General features: G+C 35.7%; 1 protein-coding gene across 3 annotated transcripts in view; it reads right to left on the reverse strand.

Moving 5' to 3' along the window:
- Positions 1–19,771, reverse strand: part of LOC140437488 (E3 ubiquitin-protein ligase SH3RF3-like) — a 62,244-nt gene that overhangs the window by 32,517 nt on the left and 9,956 nt on the right. For all 3 annotated transcript variants that reach the window (XM_072527047.1, XM_072527048.1, XM_072527045.1), the window contains exon 2: positions 8,759–8,873. In XM_072527047.1, coding sequence (XP_072383148.1) covers positions 8,759–8,873 — 115 coding nt within the window. The remainder of the gene's footprint in view (positions 1–8,758; positions 8,874–19,771) is intronic.

A 19,771-nucleotide genomic window follows, 5' to 3' on the forward strand; every position in this document is an offset into this window, starting at 1 on the left:
GCTGGCATTGTTCTTCTAAGTTCGGAATAGAAAGAGGATGTATTTTTGAATTACTAAAACCGTTAAATACTACTAGTAAGTTGTTTATGGATACGAGAGCAGTAAGTGACCGTAGAAGATCCGACCAGCCTCGCGTGGCTCGTACGCCGTACACCACAGGTTTTTAACGGTGTTAGCTTAAGAATTAACCGAAATCCTGTCCCAAATAAAAAAATCAAGGCTCGGGAAATGGATATTGCGCCAAGAATCATGAGTCGCATTATCAAACAAGCCTTGTGACTTTCAATAGAACATTAAAACAAAATAGGAAAAAAAAATCAAGACGCCTGTTGTCGTTGTATGGTAAAGTGTGTTACAAAGAAATCCTCTTTACAGATGAAAAAATTTTTACTATGGCGGAAATTTTCAATAAGCAAAACGATATGAGTTTATGCACGGTTATCCAAGGAAGTCTGCAAACTGATACCAAGGATCTAACGAGATTATTATTCTGCCTCATTGATGTTTTGGGGGGGAGTGTCCTATAAACTACACTATGTTGCAAAATTTATACAGGTAATATTTCATATTATTGATATGGTATATATATTGCAATATTTCAACAGGTCTCTGCACCTGTGCATAAGGCCAAAATTACTCAACAGTTGCTTGACAATCATGTACCCATACTAATTTATTAGTAGTGACCATCAGCCGTCAGTCAGCTCAGACCTTAATACACGTGACTACAAATTGTGATCAGTTTTAGAGGGGATGGTCTGCACAAGACATCACTATAATCTGGAGTCATTTAAGCAGGCCCCGAAAGAAGCTGTGGACACTTTTTATATAGATGTCGTCCTTACAGCGATGGACGAATGGCTTAGCAGACGTCGGTGCTTTATTCAGGAAAATGGCGACCCTTTTGAATAATATTTTTGTAGTTCGTATCATTATGTCAGTCATAAATTGTGCAAATTTTCAAATCAAACCAATAGTTTAAATTTTTTTAGTTAAATACCTCAATCAATATTTATTTTGCCGATCTCCGGTAAGAAATTTTAATCCTCATTAAAAGAGGTAAAATTACTATAAGAAAACTGCAAACTGTTTCTTGTTAATATTTTAATAGGCAAATTGACTACTATTGTAAGCTGAAGTCATGACGTCAATATTATTATTTTTTCTTTTTACCATTCTTACCAGTAAAAAATACTACTTAAATTTTTACTTATAATAAAAAATGTTTTACAGTGTACTTTGACCAGCTCTGTATAAAGACCGTTGTAATCTTCTGTTATAAAATAAACACTGACACTTGGATGAACTCGTTCAGTGGTCAAAATGTCCGGCTTAAATTAACTAAATATAAAACGTCCAAGACTCAATCAACAACCGAAAAATAGAACAAGTGGAGACATACACATACCTTGGAACCACAGTCAACACAAAATGGGACCAGTCAACAGAAATAAGATCACGAATTGAAAAAGCGCGAAACGCGTTCAACAATATAAAAAAGTGGTTCAGAAGCAAAATCTTAATGGAACTAAAATTAAGACTGGTCAAGTGTTATGTCTTCCCGGTCTTGTTCTATGGAGCAGAGGCATGGACCACAACGGAAGCCACACTGAAGAAACTAGAATCCTTTGAGCTGTGGATATATCGCCGTATTCTTCGGATATCCTGGACAGATCACATCACTAACGTGGAAGTAATGCAGAGAATAGGCAAAAGCAAAGAAATAATCTTCACCGTAAAGAAACGGAAGCTTGAGTACTTCGGACATGTTATGAGGCATACTAAGTACCGTCTGCTACAGTTAATAGTCCAAGGAAGAATCGACAGTAGGAGGGGACCGGGAAGAAGACGACACTCATGGATGCATAACCTGCGACAATGGTTCGGACTAACATCGACCGAACTGTTCAGAGGTGCCGTAAACAAAGTCAAAATAGCCTTGTTAATAGCCAACGTCCGAAACGGATAGGGCAAAGGAAGAAGAAGAAGACTCAATTAAACCGATATACGAGTAATAATACCAGAAATATAAACAGATTGGACCCATTTTGGAGAAAGTACAGGATTATAATGAATGAAGTATTCTAATAAACTCTGTAATTATCAAAAATAGAAATTCTTCCCGGCCAGCAAGCCAATAAAATTGGCCATTCCATAGCAATTGCTGTATATATATTAATGTTTATGTAATAAAAAATAAATCAGAATTATCTATCTCATAGGTGGCGCCTTAAAGAATTATTTCCTTGTTTATGCCATCCTACGAATTATTTATGTATAGAGTTATGGAGCAGCCCCTGCAGCCGACTAAGTCGACATTCACCTCCGCACCACCAGAAATGAGCAAGAATCGGTTTTTCACAAAACCAACTTCAGTGACGAACATTGAGGGGATATCCGTATGCAAAGATGTTATCTGAAATAGTTAATCAACGCAAATGTGATATTCTATCAGTCCAGGAAATTTACTGCGGTACCACAAAGCGGAGACCTTAGATAAGAAATATGAAAATGGTCTTTGAAAGACCTCACGCTCACTACGGAAGTGCGATTTTTGTTAGGCCAATTAAAGATGTTATAACTACTTACTTTACCTGCGTAAACGATATTAAAATTCTAACTGTTGAGATTAGAGGAAATAACCCAAGTGCTGAAACAGAAACTAATAGACATTTGCGCTCTACAGAAAACAAAAAAGGAAAGGAAAAGTACAATCAAAACTAGGCGAATACATACTAATCTACAGTGGAGTCGCAAAAGAAAACGGCCAAAGAAGGTGTAGTCTTAGTAATACTCCAAAAATATCAAAATCACATCAAAGAATGTCAATACATATCACAAAGGATTGTAACAGCAAAGATAAGAATGGAGAAGGAAGACCTGAACATAATCGGAATATACGGCCCAGAAAATAACAAGCCTCAAACAATAAAAGAGAACTTTTATGACGAATTACACATGAACACATTATACATTAATCATGTCTATCTACATAAAAACAAAAAGAGATTAGAGTTAACACAATAACAAGCCTGTTCTTCAAACCACCCAACACCAAATTTGTGTTTAGACCGTCAACTAATTGTAATAACCAAAAATATAATCTTGTAACGGAAGATTTTAACTCGCATAGTACGACATTAGGTTATAACGAGTCGAATCAGAACTATAAATGAAACTTGAATGAAACGTTTGGGTGTTTAAAACCTACTTCAAATTACAAGATATTTTCTATACCAGGAATTGATACTATCTACGAAACGAAAAACTGATTTCGAAGATTGAGAAAAAGAAACAAGTTCGTGACTCACAAGATATGAATTATTTTCATTTGATGGAAAAGTAAGACCTAGAGAAAGGCAACGGAAAAGGTGGGAGAATGAAGTGCCAGCGGACAGGCAAAATTGCTAGAAGTGAGAACTTCGAGAAGAGCGGCGTGGGACCGGCAATGCTGGAGGCATAGTTTGAAGAACGCCGAGGTCCGATTTGAGCTGTTGCTCAATTGGAGAGAGGAAAGTTCTTCTAAAATATATAAAACTTCAAATACGTAGAAAAGTCCAAACATATAATAAATATCCAAATATTATCTAAGTTTTTTTAATGAAAAATTATTGCATTTTTTTCTCGAGAAAATATACTCGTATACCAAGTGATTATATATGAATGGCAATATCTATTCCTAACACTTTCAGGAAGTGAAGAGGAGTCTGAATGAATAATGTTCCACTAATATCTATCTTATCACAGGATGTAAAGCAAATACAGTAAAACCTCCCTTAACCGAAAACTTTTTAACCGAAACATCGTTTAACCGAAACGGCTGACAGTTTCAATAATTTCGTCAATAAAAAGTAAATGTTTGTCGCAAAACGTAAACAATTCCGTTAATTTCACTCACCAATTGATGTCTATGTGTATTGGAAAATCACAAAACCCAAGAGCTCTAAAAGATATTTCCGAAAAGGCATTTTAAGGTATAGAAGCCAAAAAAGTTCATGGATGTCGACCACTTTATTTTTAGAATGGTTTGAAAATGAATTCGTCTCAAGTGTAAAATCCTTTTTAAAATCAAAAAACCTTCTCATCAAAGCATTGTTGCTTGTTGACAATGCTCCCTCACCCTCAAAATCTACAAAATGGTGACAATTGTCAGATTTTTGCCACCGAATGTCACAAGCTTAATCCAGCCGTTACACCAGGGAGTCATAGTCAACTCTTTAACAATAAAACATTTTTATTGGTGAGCTGAGTCGTGGGCCAAGATCAAATCTTCAACTTTGGAAAAATGCTGGAACAAACTTTTTGATAAGATTTTGATTGACGATCCTGAAGAAGAAAATGGTAAGAAAACGACAGAAGAAATTAAACCTTTCATTAAAAATTTGCCGGGACATGACGAAATTAACTAAGAAGAGATACGTGACTGGTTAGCAGCTGATGACTCAGAACGTGAATTCATCGACCAGGACATCATTGATATGGTTCTTTATCAAGACAACCTGAGCATATCAGATGACGAAGATGACGACCCAAGAGGCAACAGGCAGCACAAGACCGTCGACGAGATTTTCAATGCTTTAGAGGAAAGAATTTTATACAGTAGGCCTAATGAGTTAGGGACACGACTAGATTCTTAATTTTTGCTGCCATTACATAAAGTTTTGTCCTTTTCAGATTGCTTTACGTTTCGTCGAACAATCGAATGAGGCAAACTCATGACGTTCTGCAAATTAACGATGGAGGGAGAGAGAAACATCGTTGTCAAACGAAAACGCAAAAAAATAGCAGATTTTTTTAAAAAAGCATGTTAAACTTGTTCATTTTCCTTAATTGTATTACTTTATTTTGGATTTACTTATTAGAAAACATTACGAAATCTACTCATAGTATTTTTTAATACTTATACTTTGATCAAGAATATTATAAAAAACAATGTTATTTTTAACCGAAATTCTTGTTATCCGAAACGGCCTCCCCCCCAATTATTTCGGTTAACGGAGGTTTTACTGTAATGCTAAAATTGATAATTTCGTTATTTCAATTAAACTTTTTATAACAAATAAACTGAATGCCTCTTAATAGCTGTAGAGTCTTGTATCACAATGCAATATTAATTTAATTGCACCACATATTGGAAAAGAAAAAAATTAAAATGTCGGAAAGAAAAAAGAAACAGATGCTTTCTTCATGAACATTTTTGAACTAATGACTGAATGAACATTCTTCATCAAGCTAGACGAGAATTAGACGAAACAGAAAAGAAACTATGGATCTGAACATACAGTTTAACATACAATAAAAGTCTCAACTATAAAAATTTGAAAGTGGCAATGGTGTCCTCATCCGAGAAGGAGAAAAAGACCTTTGATAGTTTACAAATGTCTGATTACAATGGCCGATATGACAAAAAGCCAATCTTTTAGGACGGGAACTCCCAACAATAAAAGTGAATTTTTTATCCAAAGATGGAAATTACAATCACACCAGGGGCATTACCGATTGAGTACATAATGGTTACTGTTACGCCCGCTACGCTACTGATCCCCATCTTAACGGCAAAGCTACCTGGCTATCTAGAAAATACTCGAGAATCACGTGTCCGGCGTTCGATGACGTCCTAGAGAATTCGAACGGTTCGACTGGTTTTGGCGGCGTCTATAGTTCTACCGAAATCTGGGAGCCAAGCTGAAATGTTAAATCAAATGGTAGAGAGTCAGTCTAAAATATAAATTTGTATTGTCAAGTAATATCTTCTTCTTCTTTTAGTCCCCTGTCCGATTATGGAACGTTGGCGATCATATTGGCAACAATAACTTTGTTTACGCCAACTTGAAACATATTAGCGGATGTCTCTTGACACCACTCTCGGAGATTTCGGAGCCAGGATGTTCTTCTCAAGCTTGGACCCCTTGCCCTGTATTATGAGGTGTGGAACGTTATACCTCTCTGGATGTCTCATTACATAGCCGAAATATAGTAATTTTATAATTTTTATTGTTTTTGTTCTTTCTGTGCTCTTTTTTTATTCGATGCAGAACTATTTCATTTGTTATTCGATCAACCTCGAGATTTTCATTAGTGTTGCTATAAGAGTCCAGCTCGGCATGCCATACAGCAATGTGGAGAGTATGTAGCAGAGAATAAATATATTATATTATACATTAATTATGTTTAAATTAAAGACTAAATAAATTAAAAAGTATAAGCAGCGCCCTACTCTAATATGGAAACGTCACGAATACTACAAGGAACAACACCACTTAAAAACAATCTCAGTTTTTGTAAAAAGGAGCCAGTAAGCACCTAAATGCTGACAAGGATATTTTAATTTTATCTGCCAAGGCAACTATCTTACTAAAAACAGAGGATTATAACAATAAAATTACAACAAAGGAAATGTTACTTTAACACCGATTGTCAGCGCAATTGATTCTTCTACGTACCACATTCATCATATCACAATATAACTAACGATGTTGCTATGACCATCAACTTGTCAGTCTGAAACTTACGTCTGGGATTCTACACAAATTATCGGGAAACTAAAAGATATCATGCCAAGATCAGATGATATATTAGTGAGTTTCGAGAGAGAGAAAGAGAGAGAGAGAGAGAGAGAGAGAGAGAGAGAGAGAGAAAGAGCGACAGAGAGAGACTGATGTGGTGGCCTCCCAACGCGACGACCTCAAAAGAATTGTGACCAACTGGATAGCAGAGGCGCAAAACAGAAATAACAATGGACAAATCAGGGCTGATTGATCATGATTATGGGGTAACAATCGGTAACTCCTGTCATTAAAAACTTTTTCACGGAAAGATTGCAACAAGCTTTACGATTAGTAGATAAAAAGTCATTGAGTTGGTTCCTTTATGTGAATGATACTTTGGTGATCTGAAGCCACGGGAAGGTGAACTTAAAAAATTCTTAAATTTATTCTTCTTTGTCAACCATTTTTCATCCACAACTGAATGTAGGCCTCTCCTAATTGCTTCCATCTTTCTCTATCTTGTGCCAATCTAATCCACTGTTTGCCTGCCACTGCTCTTATGTCATCTACCCATCTCTTTTGAAGTTTTCTCATGCTTCTTGTCGTCCTCCTTGGTCTCCAGTGTAGGATTCTCTGTGTCCACCAGTTATCATATCTGGCTATGTGACCGGCCTAGCGCTATTTCATTTTTGTAATTTATTCCAAGATATCCTTGATCTTCGTTTTGCATCAGATCTCGGTGTTTCTAATCTTGTCTCTCAGTGATATTCCAAGCATGTTTCGTTCCATTGCCTTTTGAGTTGTTTCTGGTTTCTTAGAAGATTTCTTGGTAAGGGCTATGGTCTCCAACCCGTAGGTACAAACACATAGTATGCATGTGTCATACACCTTTTTCTTTTAGTTTATAGAAATGGATTTGTTTTCTAGATATATGCTAGTTTACCGAAAGCGGCCCATGCCAGTTGTGTTCTTCTTTTAATTTCAGCATCTTGTTTGGTTTTCCCAGTTTGATAACATGGCCCAGGTATACATAATGTTCAATATTTTCTATAGTATGGTTTTGTATTGTAATATTTGTCTGGTATTTATTGTTAAATCTATTAAATTCCCTAAACCTGAAATTACATTTCACCAAGGGAATAAAGAACAAAAATTTGTTGACATTTTTATATATTTTAGTAGTAGTTTTACTAAGTGTATAGTACAAAAACCCCATGAAAAACTAGGACATAGTGTATACTGAAAACCATCACACACCGACCATGATTTCAACAACAACTCGAATCACAATCCACAACAAAGTAAAGAAGCCCTTAAAACCTAACGGATCATGGTACCCGAATGTGTGAACCCGAATATTTAGAGAAGAATTAAAACATATAGAAAATAAACTTTGATAAAATAAAGGCAGATATCGAGCACAGTTTTATTAATTAAATCTTGCCCAAGTACTTTCGCTTCCTAGAGCATCTTCAGGGACATTTCGTCAATTTTGGGCTATCTAACAATCGCAGTATCTCATAAACATAAAATTGTACATAACACTACACTAAACAAGGACAAACAGTTTAAAATTATTTAAAAAATAGTCGAAGCTACATTCTGGTCGGCAACAGGAGAGAGAGTCATTCTCTCAATTCATAATATTATATTTATGACATTCTGCGATTGTTGGATAGCCAAAAATTGACGAAATGCCCCTGAAGATGCTCTACTAAGCAAAAGTACTTGGGCAAGATTTAACTAATAAAACTGTGCTCGAAATCTGCCTTTATTTTATCAAAGTTCATTTATTCGAGCATTCAACCTTATATCAACATATAGAAAAAAGCGAACAGAACGGTTATGGGCAATACGAAAAAGAACTGGTGTAAAGGTGAATGGCATCAGTGAAAGAATAGCCAGACTAAAATGGAAGATGACAGAACATATACCGCGAGTGGTAGGCGGAAGATGGTTGATGGCCAGAGGGTCTGCATTTAAACAGGATATGGCCCTCAACAATGTGAAAAAAAAAGTTCTCCCAACCTTTTTGCAATTAAAATACCTTAAAGTGCCCTTTGATCAACTGACAACTATATATGATCAATATAATACGATACCTTATTAAAGACTTGCAATTTTCAAATAAACTAAACAATAGCCAATCTACAATTTAGTTTGAAAATTTGAAAATCCTCGTATTTACGTACCTCAATATTTTTAAAGAGATCTAAACGAATTATACAATAAATATTTGGTAATTTAAATTATATACTTGTTTGATTTACCTGAACATAACTCAATGGGAAAACCCCCTGTTTTCCTCCACATTCTCCTTGATACCAATTGGTATCAATACGTTTTTTCAAAATAATGACATCTCCTCTTTTGAAGTTCAGATCCCTAAAAAATAAAAAAAGATGTGTAATAACCAAAGTATAAAAAGTATTATAAGGCACTAATAAAAATTATAATAAAATCAAAAAAATGTATGTTGGCGATCTGAAAATTTCTTGTTCCGATTTTATTTTTCAATGTATTCTGTATTATCCATAAATTTCATCCAGCGGTTTTCCTATGCTGGTATTCCAGTATCGCAGTGTTCCTACAGAAGAGCTGCAAAGTACTCCTCTACAGTCTCAACGGCTTCTTGATTTGGACAGAACCATTAACTAGCGAGGAAGGTTTTCACTTTTAGATTAGATAGGTGTACGAGAGAACCCAAATGGTATGTGAATATTCCAACGCTTCAATGTAGATCCCCCTATCTTATCTACTTATCGTCCTCTTCATATCGATCTATTTTCTGTGGTCTTATCTAGTTGTATTAAGTTTTGGTATTAACAGGTCTCTTTTATTTCTTGTTTCCATCAGTTCATTACCCCAGCTATCTGTTTTTATATCTCTAAAGCCAATATTCAGTGCATTGAAGCTAGCCCGAATACACACTTGGGATTTGGTGTCTCTTGGCCCATTTGATTCGTTCTTCTGAGCTAAGCCTCTTTTCATTAGTGTCTTAAATTCCTTATCCGCTATTTTTCCCTTATTGCGTCAGTTCTTTCTCTCCAAAATCTCAATATCAATATTAAAAGAGGTTTCAATTTCCGAAGTGTCAAGACACTTTTCTGGACAGACGTATTTTCCTAATAAAATATACTTTTTCTTCTTTAATCATGTATGCTTCCGTCCAATTGATTATTGTTTTGATAAAAAAGGCTTTTTTCGTCTTTAATTCAGCTCTATATTCATGTCATGTTTAAAAATATTACTACAATGGCCAGTTATGAAGATCTAGCGCAGATCCTCATCCTTCATTCCGATTCGGCCGGAACGCCCTGTTTACATAATTACCCACTCCGTCAGTAGCGCAGCGTAACAGTTAGGTACTTACAACTAGTTACATAATTATTCAAAAAGCGTACTCAAGCCACTGTTCCTCTTTGAGTGTAGTCGTGAAAATTGTATAATTTCAAAAAATACAATATAATTTTTAAGAGAATATGTCAGTTTGCTAGATATACCGAGTCTATAGTTTTAAGAGTGATTAAAGCTGATGAGGATCATTATGCTAATGTCAAAGATTCGGATAATTGAAAAACATTGATAAAGTCATTAAAAAAATTGTACAAATTGTGTGTATGTTAAAAGCTAAAGTATAAAACTTCAGTACATCTACATAAAGTTTAAATAGCACTTGTAAAATAACATTAAGCGGTTGGGTACTTCCTGATTCGGTCGGAATTCCGGGGTCCGGTCCGGTGAGCGGTAAGTATTCCGGTCCCGGACGGATTGGCTAGGTACCCGATCCGGTACTTCGATCCCCTGTTTATGTGATGCGAAGTCGTGATACCTAATTTTTGTCTCCACTAATATAACTTGCATTAAAAATTCGATGCCATGAACAATTGTGTTCAGTGAAGTTTGTACTATTTTTTTATTTTCTCACTAACGTCATATTTTCTCTGGTGAGCTACTCTTTGCATTTTAACAAACGATCATCGTTTAGATTTATTTACTAAATTATTTTATCACAAAACTTTGTTTTGTCACTTGTAACAGAAAATCCTCCGTTTTTGTTTAAACAAAATACTTAACTACGAGAATAAGAACCAATCAACAAAATTACGAACTACCAATTATTTTCTATTGGCTAATACGAGCGCTATGAGGCAGTGATGGACAGAACAGATTTAATGGCGGGACAAACGGTAAGGGACCAGCCTAGCTGCCGGCAACGTGGATTTTTCTTTTGTTTACGGTTTTAGATAAAAGAATTTGAGCAAAGTTCCCGTCCTCACATTTTGCACACTTAACTCCGTTTTTTGGCCCCTTCATTACGAGAGCAATAATATGAATCACTAAAGTTAGCATTAAAAAGATGTCAAACTCGAGGTGTTCCAGGAACAGTACTAATCTCAATATTCTGGTTAAAAGATGAAGAATGCAGAGAAGAAGTCGTGAAAAATTATTAGTATTTAAATAATATTCGATTACATTAAAAAGATATGTTCAATATAAAAGATGAATAAAAATTTTAAATTTATGTGCATATATTTATAGAAACGGAAATGTATGCATCATTTTTAGATTTAGATATGCATACCTGAAAATATACTTTACCCACTAAAAATATTTTAGGATTACCAACTCCCTGAATGATTCACGATAAAATATTGGAATTTAAAAAGTGGTTTTTATTGTACTTTTAACACCAATAATTGGACTGTGGTTTACATTAAATCTCTTTATTAATGTTAATCGAAGTTGTTTATCTCCAAGTACCTATTAGAATTATTTTATTTTATTTGTTGCTTTATGTGTATTGGCAATAGACATATATACATTAATTATAATGGCACATATTTAGACTCAAACAGATTTCTTAATGATATAATAAATTATACAGTTTCTGTATACCTAATGTAGTTTCTTATAAAATTATCTTTCTACGTATCATACGAGATATACAATACGTTTGTTTTAATTTAATTTATAAAAATGTTCAACAATTACCAAGAGGTAATTATATTTGTAGTAGTTTGTAGTATGCTTTAAAAACAGTTTTCAAAATTGCAACCATGAATACTAGAAGTCTACTTTCTGATGAAAGCTTTAAAGAAATGGAAAAAGAATTAGAAAAGATCAAATGGGACATCGTCGGAGTTAGTGAAGTGAGAAGGCGAGGTGAAGGTCTCGAGACCCTAAAATTCGGTCACTGGTTTTACTATCACGGAGAACAACATGAGTAAGTAGGAGGCGTTGGATTCTTCCTAAACAAACAGCTAGCAGGAAATCTAACAACTGTCCAATCAGTATCCACTAGAGTTACATATGCCACGTTCAAAATAAATACAAGATATAATCTAAAAGTTATCCAAGTCTATGCTCCAACAACAGAATATACAGACGAGGAGATCGAAGTCTTTTATGATGATTTAAGCACAGCCATCACAAACAACCGAACACATTTCACAGTTATATGTGGAGACTTTAACGCCAAAATAGGAACAAAACTGGATCCAACAGAAACTGCTCTTGGAAATTTTGGAAGTCAGGGACGGAACGACCGTGGCGACACTCTTTTAAACTTCTTACTAGAGAAAAACCTATTCCTAATGAACAGTTACTACTACAAGAAACCTCACCGCAGATGGACGTGGAAAAGCCCAGATGGGAAGACGACAAACGAGATCAATTACTTTATCACTAATAAAAGATACATATTTACCACCACTTGTGTTAAATACCAACTATGAACGACACAATATGATAAAAAAGAAGCAAATAAACATATGGACACATCCAAACAACGCACAAAATTTTGAAGATCATATCGGTAAATTCCTTCAAGAAAAATCATCAACAAATGATATTAACATCCTAACTGACATAATAGTAGAAGCAATAACAGAAGCTCAAAAGAAATGCCCAAAAAGCGTGAAGGAAGAAAAAATTAGTCTGGAAACACAGAAAAAAATGGAACAAAGAAGAATACTGAGAAGCGACGAAAACTCTAGTAACGACGATATAAATAAAATGAACAAGGATGTATCAAGAGAAATCAGAAAAGACCTAAGAAAATACAAAGATGAGAAAATCATCAAAACCATTGAGGAAAATAAGAGTATGAAAATAATGAGACGCAAACTCACAAATGGAAATAAACAAATAGTCAAACTCAAGGATAGAAATGGCAACATCACATCAAACAGAGAACATTTGTTACAAATTGTGGAATCATTCTATGAGACATTATATAGCAACCAATCGACTCTAGATATAGTTGAATATCAGCAGAGGAAGGTTCAAAATCAGGGTTCCGAAGATATCCCAGAAATCTCCTTGGACGAAATTTACAAGGCTCTAAAAAAGATGAAGAATAACAAAGCTCCGGGGAGAACGGTGTCGTCACGGAAGCGACTAAGATAGGAGGCTCAGTACTGATAGCCAAAATTCAAAAGCTCTTTAATCTATGCCTATGGAATCAAAATATCCCAACAAAGTGGAATAATTCAATAACTGTACTCTTACACAAGAAGGGAGATATAGCAGACCTGGAAAGATACAGACCAATCAGTCTCCTTAACCATCTTTATAAATTATACACCCGAATAATAACGAACAGATTAGAGACAAAGCTGGATTTTTACCAACCTCGGGAACAAGCCGGTTTCCGCCCTAATTACGGCACAAACGATCACCTGCAGTGCCTAAAAACCCTGATAGAAAAAACTAACGAATATAACCGTCCCTTGGCACTGATATTTGTAGACTTTAAAAAGGCGTTTGATACAGTGGAACTACCGTCCATCTTAAGAGCACTACAAGATTGCAGGGTCGACCACAGATATTGTAATATAGTTAAAAATATATATGAAAATGCCACAACAACCATAAGTCTACATTCAGCAACTAATAAAATAAAGATAAAAAGGGAAGTCAGGTAAGGTGATACCATGTCACCAAAGCTGTTCATTACCGTTCTTGAGTATGCATTTAAAAGACTAACATGGCAACAACAAGAAAGGAATATCCATCGATGAAGAAAGATTAAACCATCTACGTTTTGCGGACGATATCGTACTTCTGTCAGATAATCTGGGAGAGATCAAAGACATGCTCCAAGAACTCAATGACATACTACAAGAAACTGGGCTGGAGATAAATTTCGAGAAAACCAAAATGATGACCAATATGGTTTCCAGCGAAGAGATACAGATCAATAACAACAAGGTAGAATTAATCGATAAATACACATACTTAGGTCATGAAATTAGAATAACCAGAGACAACCAAACCTGCGAGCTAAATAGACGAATCACGTTGGGATGGGCGGCATATGGAAGGATGAGAGACATTTTTAAAACAAATACCCCAATTCACCTGAAAAGGAAGGCATTTAACCAATGCATCTTACCAGTCTTAACCTACGGAGCAGAGACCCTAACTTTAACGAAAGCTACTGCCGAAAAACTGAGGGTAACACAAAGGCGAATGGAGAGATCAATGCTGGGCCTGGCCTTGAAAGATCGCGTGAGAAATGAGAAGATACGCCGACGAACTGGCGTAGACGATATTATACTGCGAATCAATAAACAAAAGTGGAGGTGGACTGGACATGTTGCTAGAATGGAAGACGGAAGATGGACGAAGAGATTATTGGAGTGGAGACCAAGAGCCGACAAGCGAAGTCGAGGCAGACCACCCACCCGATGGACCGACGACCTAAGGAGAATAGAAACAAACTGGATTGCAGCAGCTAGAGATAAAGAGAACTGGAGACGTTTGGAGGAGGCCTATATCCAACAATGGATGTGAAAATGGGACTGGATGATGATGATTATATTTACCAATTTTTACCAATAAATATAGGTAGGCTGTGGAATCTGCGAGAATGGTATGGACTCTGGACTGTCAGTGGACAGACATGTAACAATATCTAAAGTTGAAATTGCCATGCTGATCGACACCATCCAAAAGAGAAGATGAACACAAGGAGTACAACCGACTCAATTGTATAATCAATTTTTAAATAGAAAACCTCTAAAAACATTACACGGGGTCCTTAGGTACAGATGGCCCAGTTTCACTTTAGCGGTAATATCCGCAAATCAAGAATAGAGATCATGACAACCCACACCAGAAAATATTGTCTCGCCGCTGACGAATCACTGTATTATCGGTGTTTACTTAAAATTGTTATGATACGGTTAATTATCCAAGGAAAGATTCAGGGCAAACGAAGCGTGGGGAGACGACGTATATCTTGGCTGCGCAATTTAAGAGACTGGTTCCAGTGCACATCTAACCAATTATTTAGAGCAACAGCTTCAAAGATACAAATAGCAATGATGATTGCCAAACTCCGTAGCGGAGAGGGCACTTGAAGAAGAAGAAGACTTACAGTCGGTGCAGCAATTTTCTGCTGTGGAAATACTTACTTAATTGGTAACATGTTCAGTTTATATGTGAAAACACAATACATTTATAATAAAACAAATTTAATTTTCATATTTTTTCTAAGCATATTTTATTTTTACAAACTGTCTTAACAATTAAACATCAAAATTATATTATTAGACCAATTTAATAATTACTGCAGTTTCTACACTTGGGTGCAAAATAATCGACTCAAAAGCGATATTTGAGATTACACCTTCTGTTTCAATGTAAGAAGTATGAAAATAAAAAAATGTAATGTACAAACAATAACTTTATAATTGAACTTACAAAAACTGCTATTGCATTCTTTGGAAGACGCATTATAAAAACAATATGCAATACAGAGTTTCCTAAATATTCATCATTGGAACTAACGCAAGAAAGACGTTATGGACAGAGAATTCATCAATTACAAAATGAATTTCTTAATTATTCAGTATTTGATATTACCAACCCTCCTCATTACACTTTCCAGTCGATTTCGCATGGATCGGATGACTTTTCTAATAAATTCTTGAGTCATTACTTCCCATTCATCATTAAGCGCAGCTCTCAATTCTATTATGCTCCTTGGTGCATGATTTCTGTCCCGGACACTTCGTTTAACCTTTGTGTCTATACCCAGGTACCTGGGTATCCTTGGTAATTGTTTTATCTGAATCATTGACGATAGTATAAATATTTTTATTCGAGCTTCTAGTTATTCCTAAAATTATTTAGAACGAAGAGATTTATAATAAAAACCAAAGAAAAAAATGCATATAATATATTAAAATTACCTGTCAAAGTTTTTACACCATTACGTCCACACCCGTGGCACCCGGGTGACACTAATGTTTAGTAAATTATGAAGCTCTGTCTAGTTTTTTTTATAATAAAAGTTATATGGAAACGTAAATAAAAGGAAACGTAAATAAAAGTTACATTTTAAACACATTGTCCACACTTACTTATATTTACTGAGTGTTCGTTACATAGTGAGTGTTCGTTGATGAAAAATTTCGGTATACATTTGGTACTTTAGATCTAGCAGAAATTGCAGGCATCACTAGTTGTTTCCCTAAGTTTTGTAGAAAAATTCTACGCTTACTGGTTTCAGTAGAACTCTGTGGATTATTCTCTGTATAAATTATATAGGTTGCTAGGCAAGCTACGTCTAGGATATTGTAAAAGAAGGCTACTGGCCAACGCAAAGTTCTGCGTTTAGTGGAATAATGAGAAACCATTTTGTCCATGTTGTCTACGCCTCCTTTAGTTGTATTATAGAACTGAATTATTTCAGGTTTATTTTTTGGGCCACTTACATTATCGTTGTCATGCATTGTTGACAGCAAGATAACGCTTTTTTTTCTTTTTTGGTACATATGAACAAATAGTAACACGATCTGCACTGAATCCGTGTAATGACGATTCAGGCTCACGCTCTGGCGAAGGCAGCATTTCTTGTGGAATATATGGTTTGTTTCTTTTCAAAGTACTAACTAATGATAATTTCCAAGACAACAGGAGACGGGCTAGTGGAAGAGTTGTGAAAAAATTATCCATTGTTATGTTTCGTCCAGAATTTTTGTATCGGTAACACAAATCTTTTACTACGCGTTTACCTTGATTAGTTTCACGTCCAGTCGAATTTTTTCCAGTATAAATTTGTCCAGTAAGTGGATACGAATTATTGGCATCACAAACCCACCAAACCTTGATTGCGTGAAACGTGTCCTACCTCTAAAAGGAAATAACTGTTCATCCACAGTAAGAGAATCCGACGGTACATAGTTACGACGTAAATTATCATTGAGAAGATGGAATATATCTCTAATAGCTGCAGCTTTATCATTTTGCAAACGTTCTGCACGTGTTTTGTCATTGTCAAACCGTAAGAATCTGCTGATGCTCCAAAAGCCATTTATGCTCATACTTGCTCGGTACAAAGGATGAGAGTCTGTTTTCCATAAATCTTTCGAGTGCTCTGAATTTGAATGCCGTACTCCTGCTGTAATAAGAATACCTAAGTATGCATCAAATTCTTCTGTTGTGAGTGACTTCCAAACATCTCGATGTTTGTCGGGGTTTTCAACATTATACTTTTCACAAACGCTATTAGCTTTTCGATTGGTTTCGCGTATAATTATGTCACACATTACGTCACTGAAAACACATTTGAATGTATCTCTAATCGAAAGAGTTTTAGTAGAACGTACTGAGCCCGTTTTTTTTACGCAAAAGGTTACGTTTCAGTGTTCGACTTGCAGTAAACGGTTTTCGTTGCCAAATCGTTTTATCTTTTGCAACCAGAACATCATTTTGGGAAGAGCTTTCTTGAAAATCGTCAAAATCTTCATCACTACTATCGTCGCCGTCGGTATCGATTTCAATCTTATTATTGATATCAGTAAAAACGTCCTCTACGTCAGAAGCTTCATCTCCATCCGGTTTGCTTTGCGAAACATAGTCCTCATCTGATTCCTGGTTTTCGATATTTTTGTCTACTTCCTCATCTATATCGTCTATAAATTGTTGCAAGTACTTCTGTTGCGTTTCATACGTCATTCTAAAATTGAATGATCTATGTATAAAACATTGTAAAAATACACAGTAATAACTTACCTTCTAAATTCGCTAGCACTCACTTCTCTTCTTGCCATTATTACAAGTAATTACAACATAAAACACGCATATAGTCACAAAAATATTAACAACTTGTAAGCACAGTTAAATAAACACTGATAGCAAACAAAGAAAAATCCCAATTGTCTGTTATTTTCGGAATGTACAAGCGAAGTTTACTGAAACAATGCCGGGTACCTGGGTAGCACGGGTATAGACTCCCGTATCAGGTACTTGGGTATTGACATAACGGTTAAGCTCATCCGAAACATAACGTAGGCCATTTATTGTAGGTATACCGATCTCATATAGATAGGTGTTGGTGACTTGTGCGATATGGCATCGTGCATTAAAATATAGGCATCACCAATAAATCCCGTGTATGAAACCACATGTTCCTCCACAATGTCTCAGATGTTACGATTCGTCGTTAAACCTCCTCCACGTCCTCCACCAGGCACGAAAATCAACTCGGTTTTCCCATCGATAGAACTGCCTGCCTAAGACATATAAGAACCGCCTTCATGACACAATTTCTAGTATACAAAATAGAGCAAATCTTTCTTCTGGCGTTCCGACTCGAGTACGGCCATAGACTCGACGCCTTTTGTCGTTGCCAGGTAGGAAGATCCTACTTTCATCGGAGAATAATACCTGACTCCATTAATAGTTGTCCCAATTAAAATGTTTGGGAGCAAATTCTAATCGCCTTTGCTTCTGGGGTGCAGTTAGCTTCGGATCCGTAACTGCCCTTTTTGGTGCCAGGTTGGCTGCCTTTAGTCTCCTTCTGACTGTCCAAACGCTGGTAACCACACCTCGGACCTATCTAAGCTCTTCTTTGAGTTTAGTACCACTCAAATGTCGATTTCTCAGGGATTTTGACACATGAATTCGATCATCTCTCTCCGTTGTTATTCGTTTACGGCCTCCTCCTTATCGACGGATATAATCAGCAGTATCTTGGTACCGACGATACACTCAGGACACAGCAGATTGGTTTAAATTTAGTCGATTTGCCACGGCCCTCTGGCTCAGGCCTATCTCTCAATAATGCTATTGCTTGAGTTGCGTTGACGGATGTGGTATCCATTTGTAATGCAGTTGCGAATGTAAGTGACTGATGTATTAGTGGATTGCTATGAAAATTGATGCGTACGATGTTAACCGAATGCGTTAAGTCGGTGCGTGTCGATTTCAATGAGTCAAATTCTGACCCCCTCTCTATGTGTTGCATTATTTATTTGTAATGCGTCATCCAATTCACCAAAAAACAAAAGTTTTTTAAAACTCAATAATGAGGTTAATGATTGTACACTAAATATATTTAAATTTACACTTTTTAGATTAAAACAGGAAACATACTTTCGCAAAATAATTTTCAGTCGATTATTTTGCACTCAAGTGTACAAGTGACACCTTTTCCTGTACAATGTATTGTGTAAAAATTTCTAGTTGTTTCGAGTTTCTCCCGTTTAAATTGTTTCAGATGCTATACTATACAGGATCATTCATGCAACAATTGAATTAAAAGGTTTCAATGTTTTATTGTCATATTTCTGAAAATTTGGACCAGGAGGGGGGAGGTAAAAGATGCTCCATCTTCTAATTTAATGTTTTTTTTTATTAATTATTACTTTTGGTTAGACTGAAAATGGCTATAAACTTTTTTATTTTAAATGGAATGTTGTAGTATTTTACGTGCATAATTTCACATCCTCTGCACCGAATAAATAATTATTTTTTGTTATGTTTGTTATTACAGGACAAGGTTTGTACAAAGGATAATTTCAAAAAATTGAATGGAAAGAGACGTAAAAAACAGGTTTTCCGTTTTCCGTCATTTTAAACTGCAATGTAACTAATAGACAAAGCCATACCACAGAATAAATAACAATCAGAATGCCCACTCTCAGACGCCGCCTTTGAACTTTGTCAGCACGCGATCGCAATATCTTAAACGAAAACATAAACTCGAATTGAGAAATTTGTGACAAGCTACGACAGAACTGTAATTTAAATTTTTAGAGATTAATAATTTAGTACATTTGAAATAATTTAATCTATTTTCCATCCATCCAATGGCGCTACAGCCCAAATCGGGCCTTGGCCTCCTTCAACAGGCTTCTCCAACCATCTCTATTTACCGCTGTTCTTTTCCATGAACGCGTTCCCAGGCAGTTCCTGGCATCCTCATCGACTTCATCTTCCCATCTCTTTTTAGGTCTTCCAACAGGTCTTTTTCCCTGCATTCTTGC

This window comes from Diabrotica undecimpunctata, chromosome 3, assembly GCF_040954645.1.
Source record: "Diabrotica undecimpunctata isolate CICGRU chromosome 3, icDiaUnde3, whole genome shotgun sequence".
NCBI lineage: Eukaryota > Metazoa > Arthropoda > Insecta > Coleoptera > Chrysomelidae > Diabrotica > Diabrotica undecimpunctata.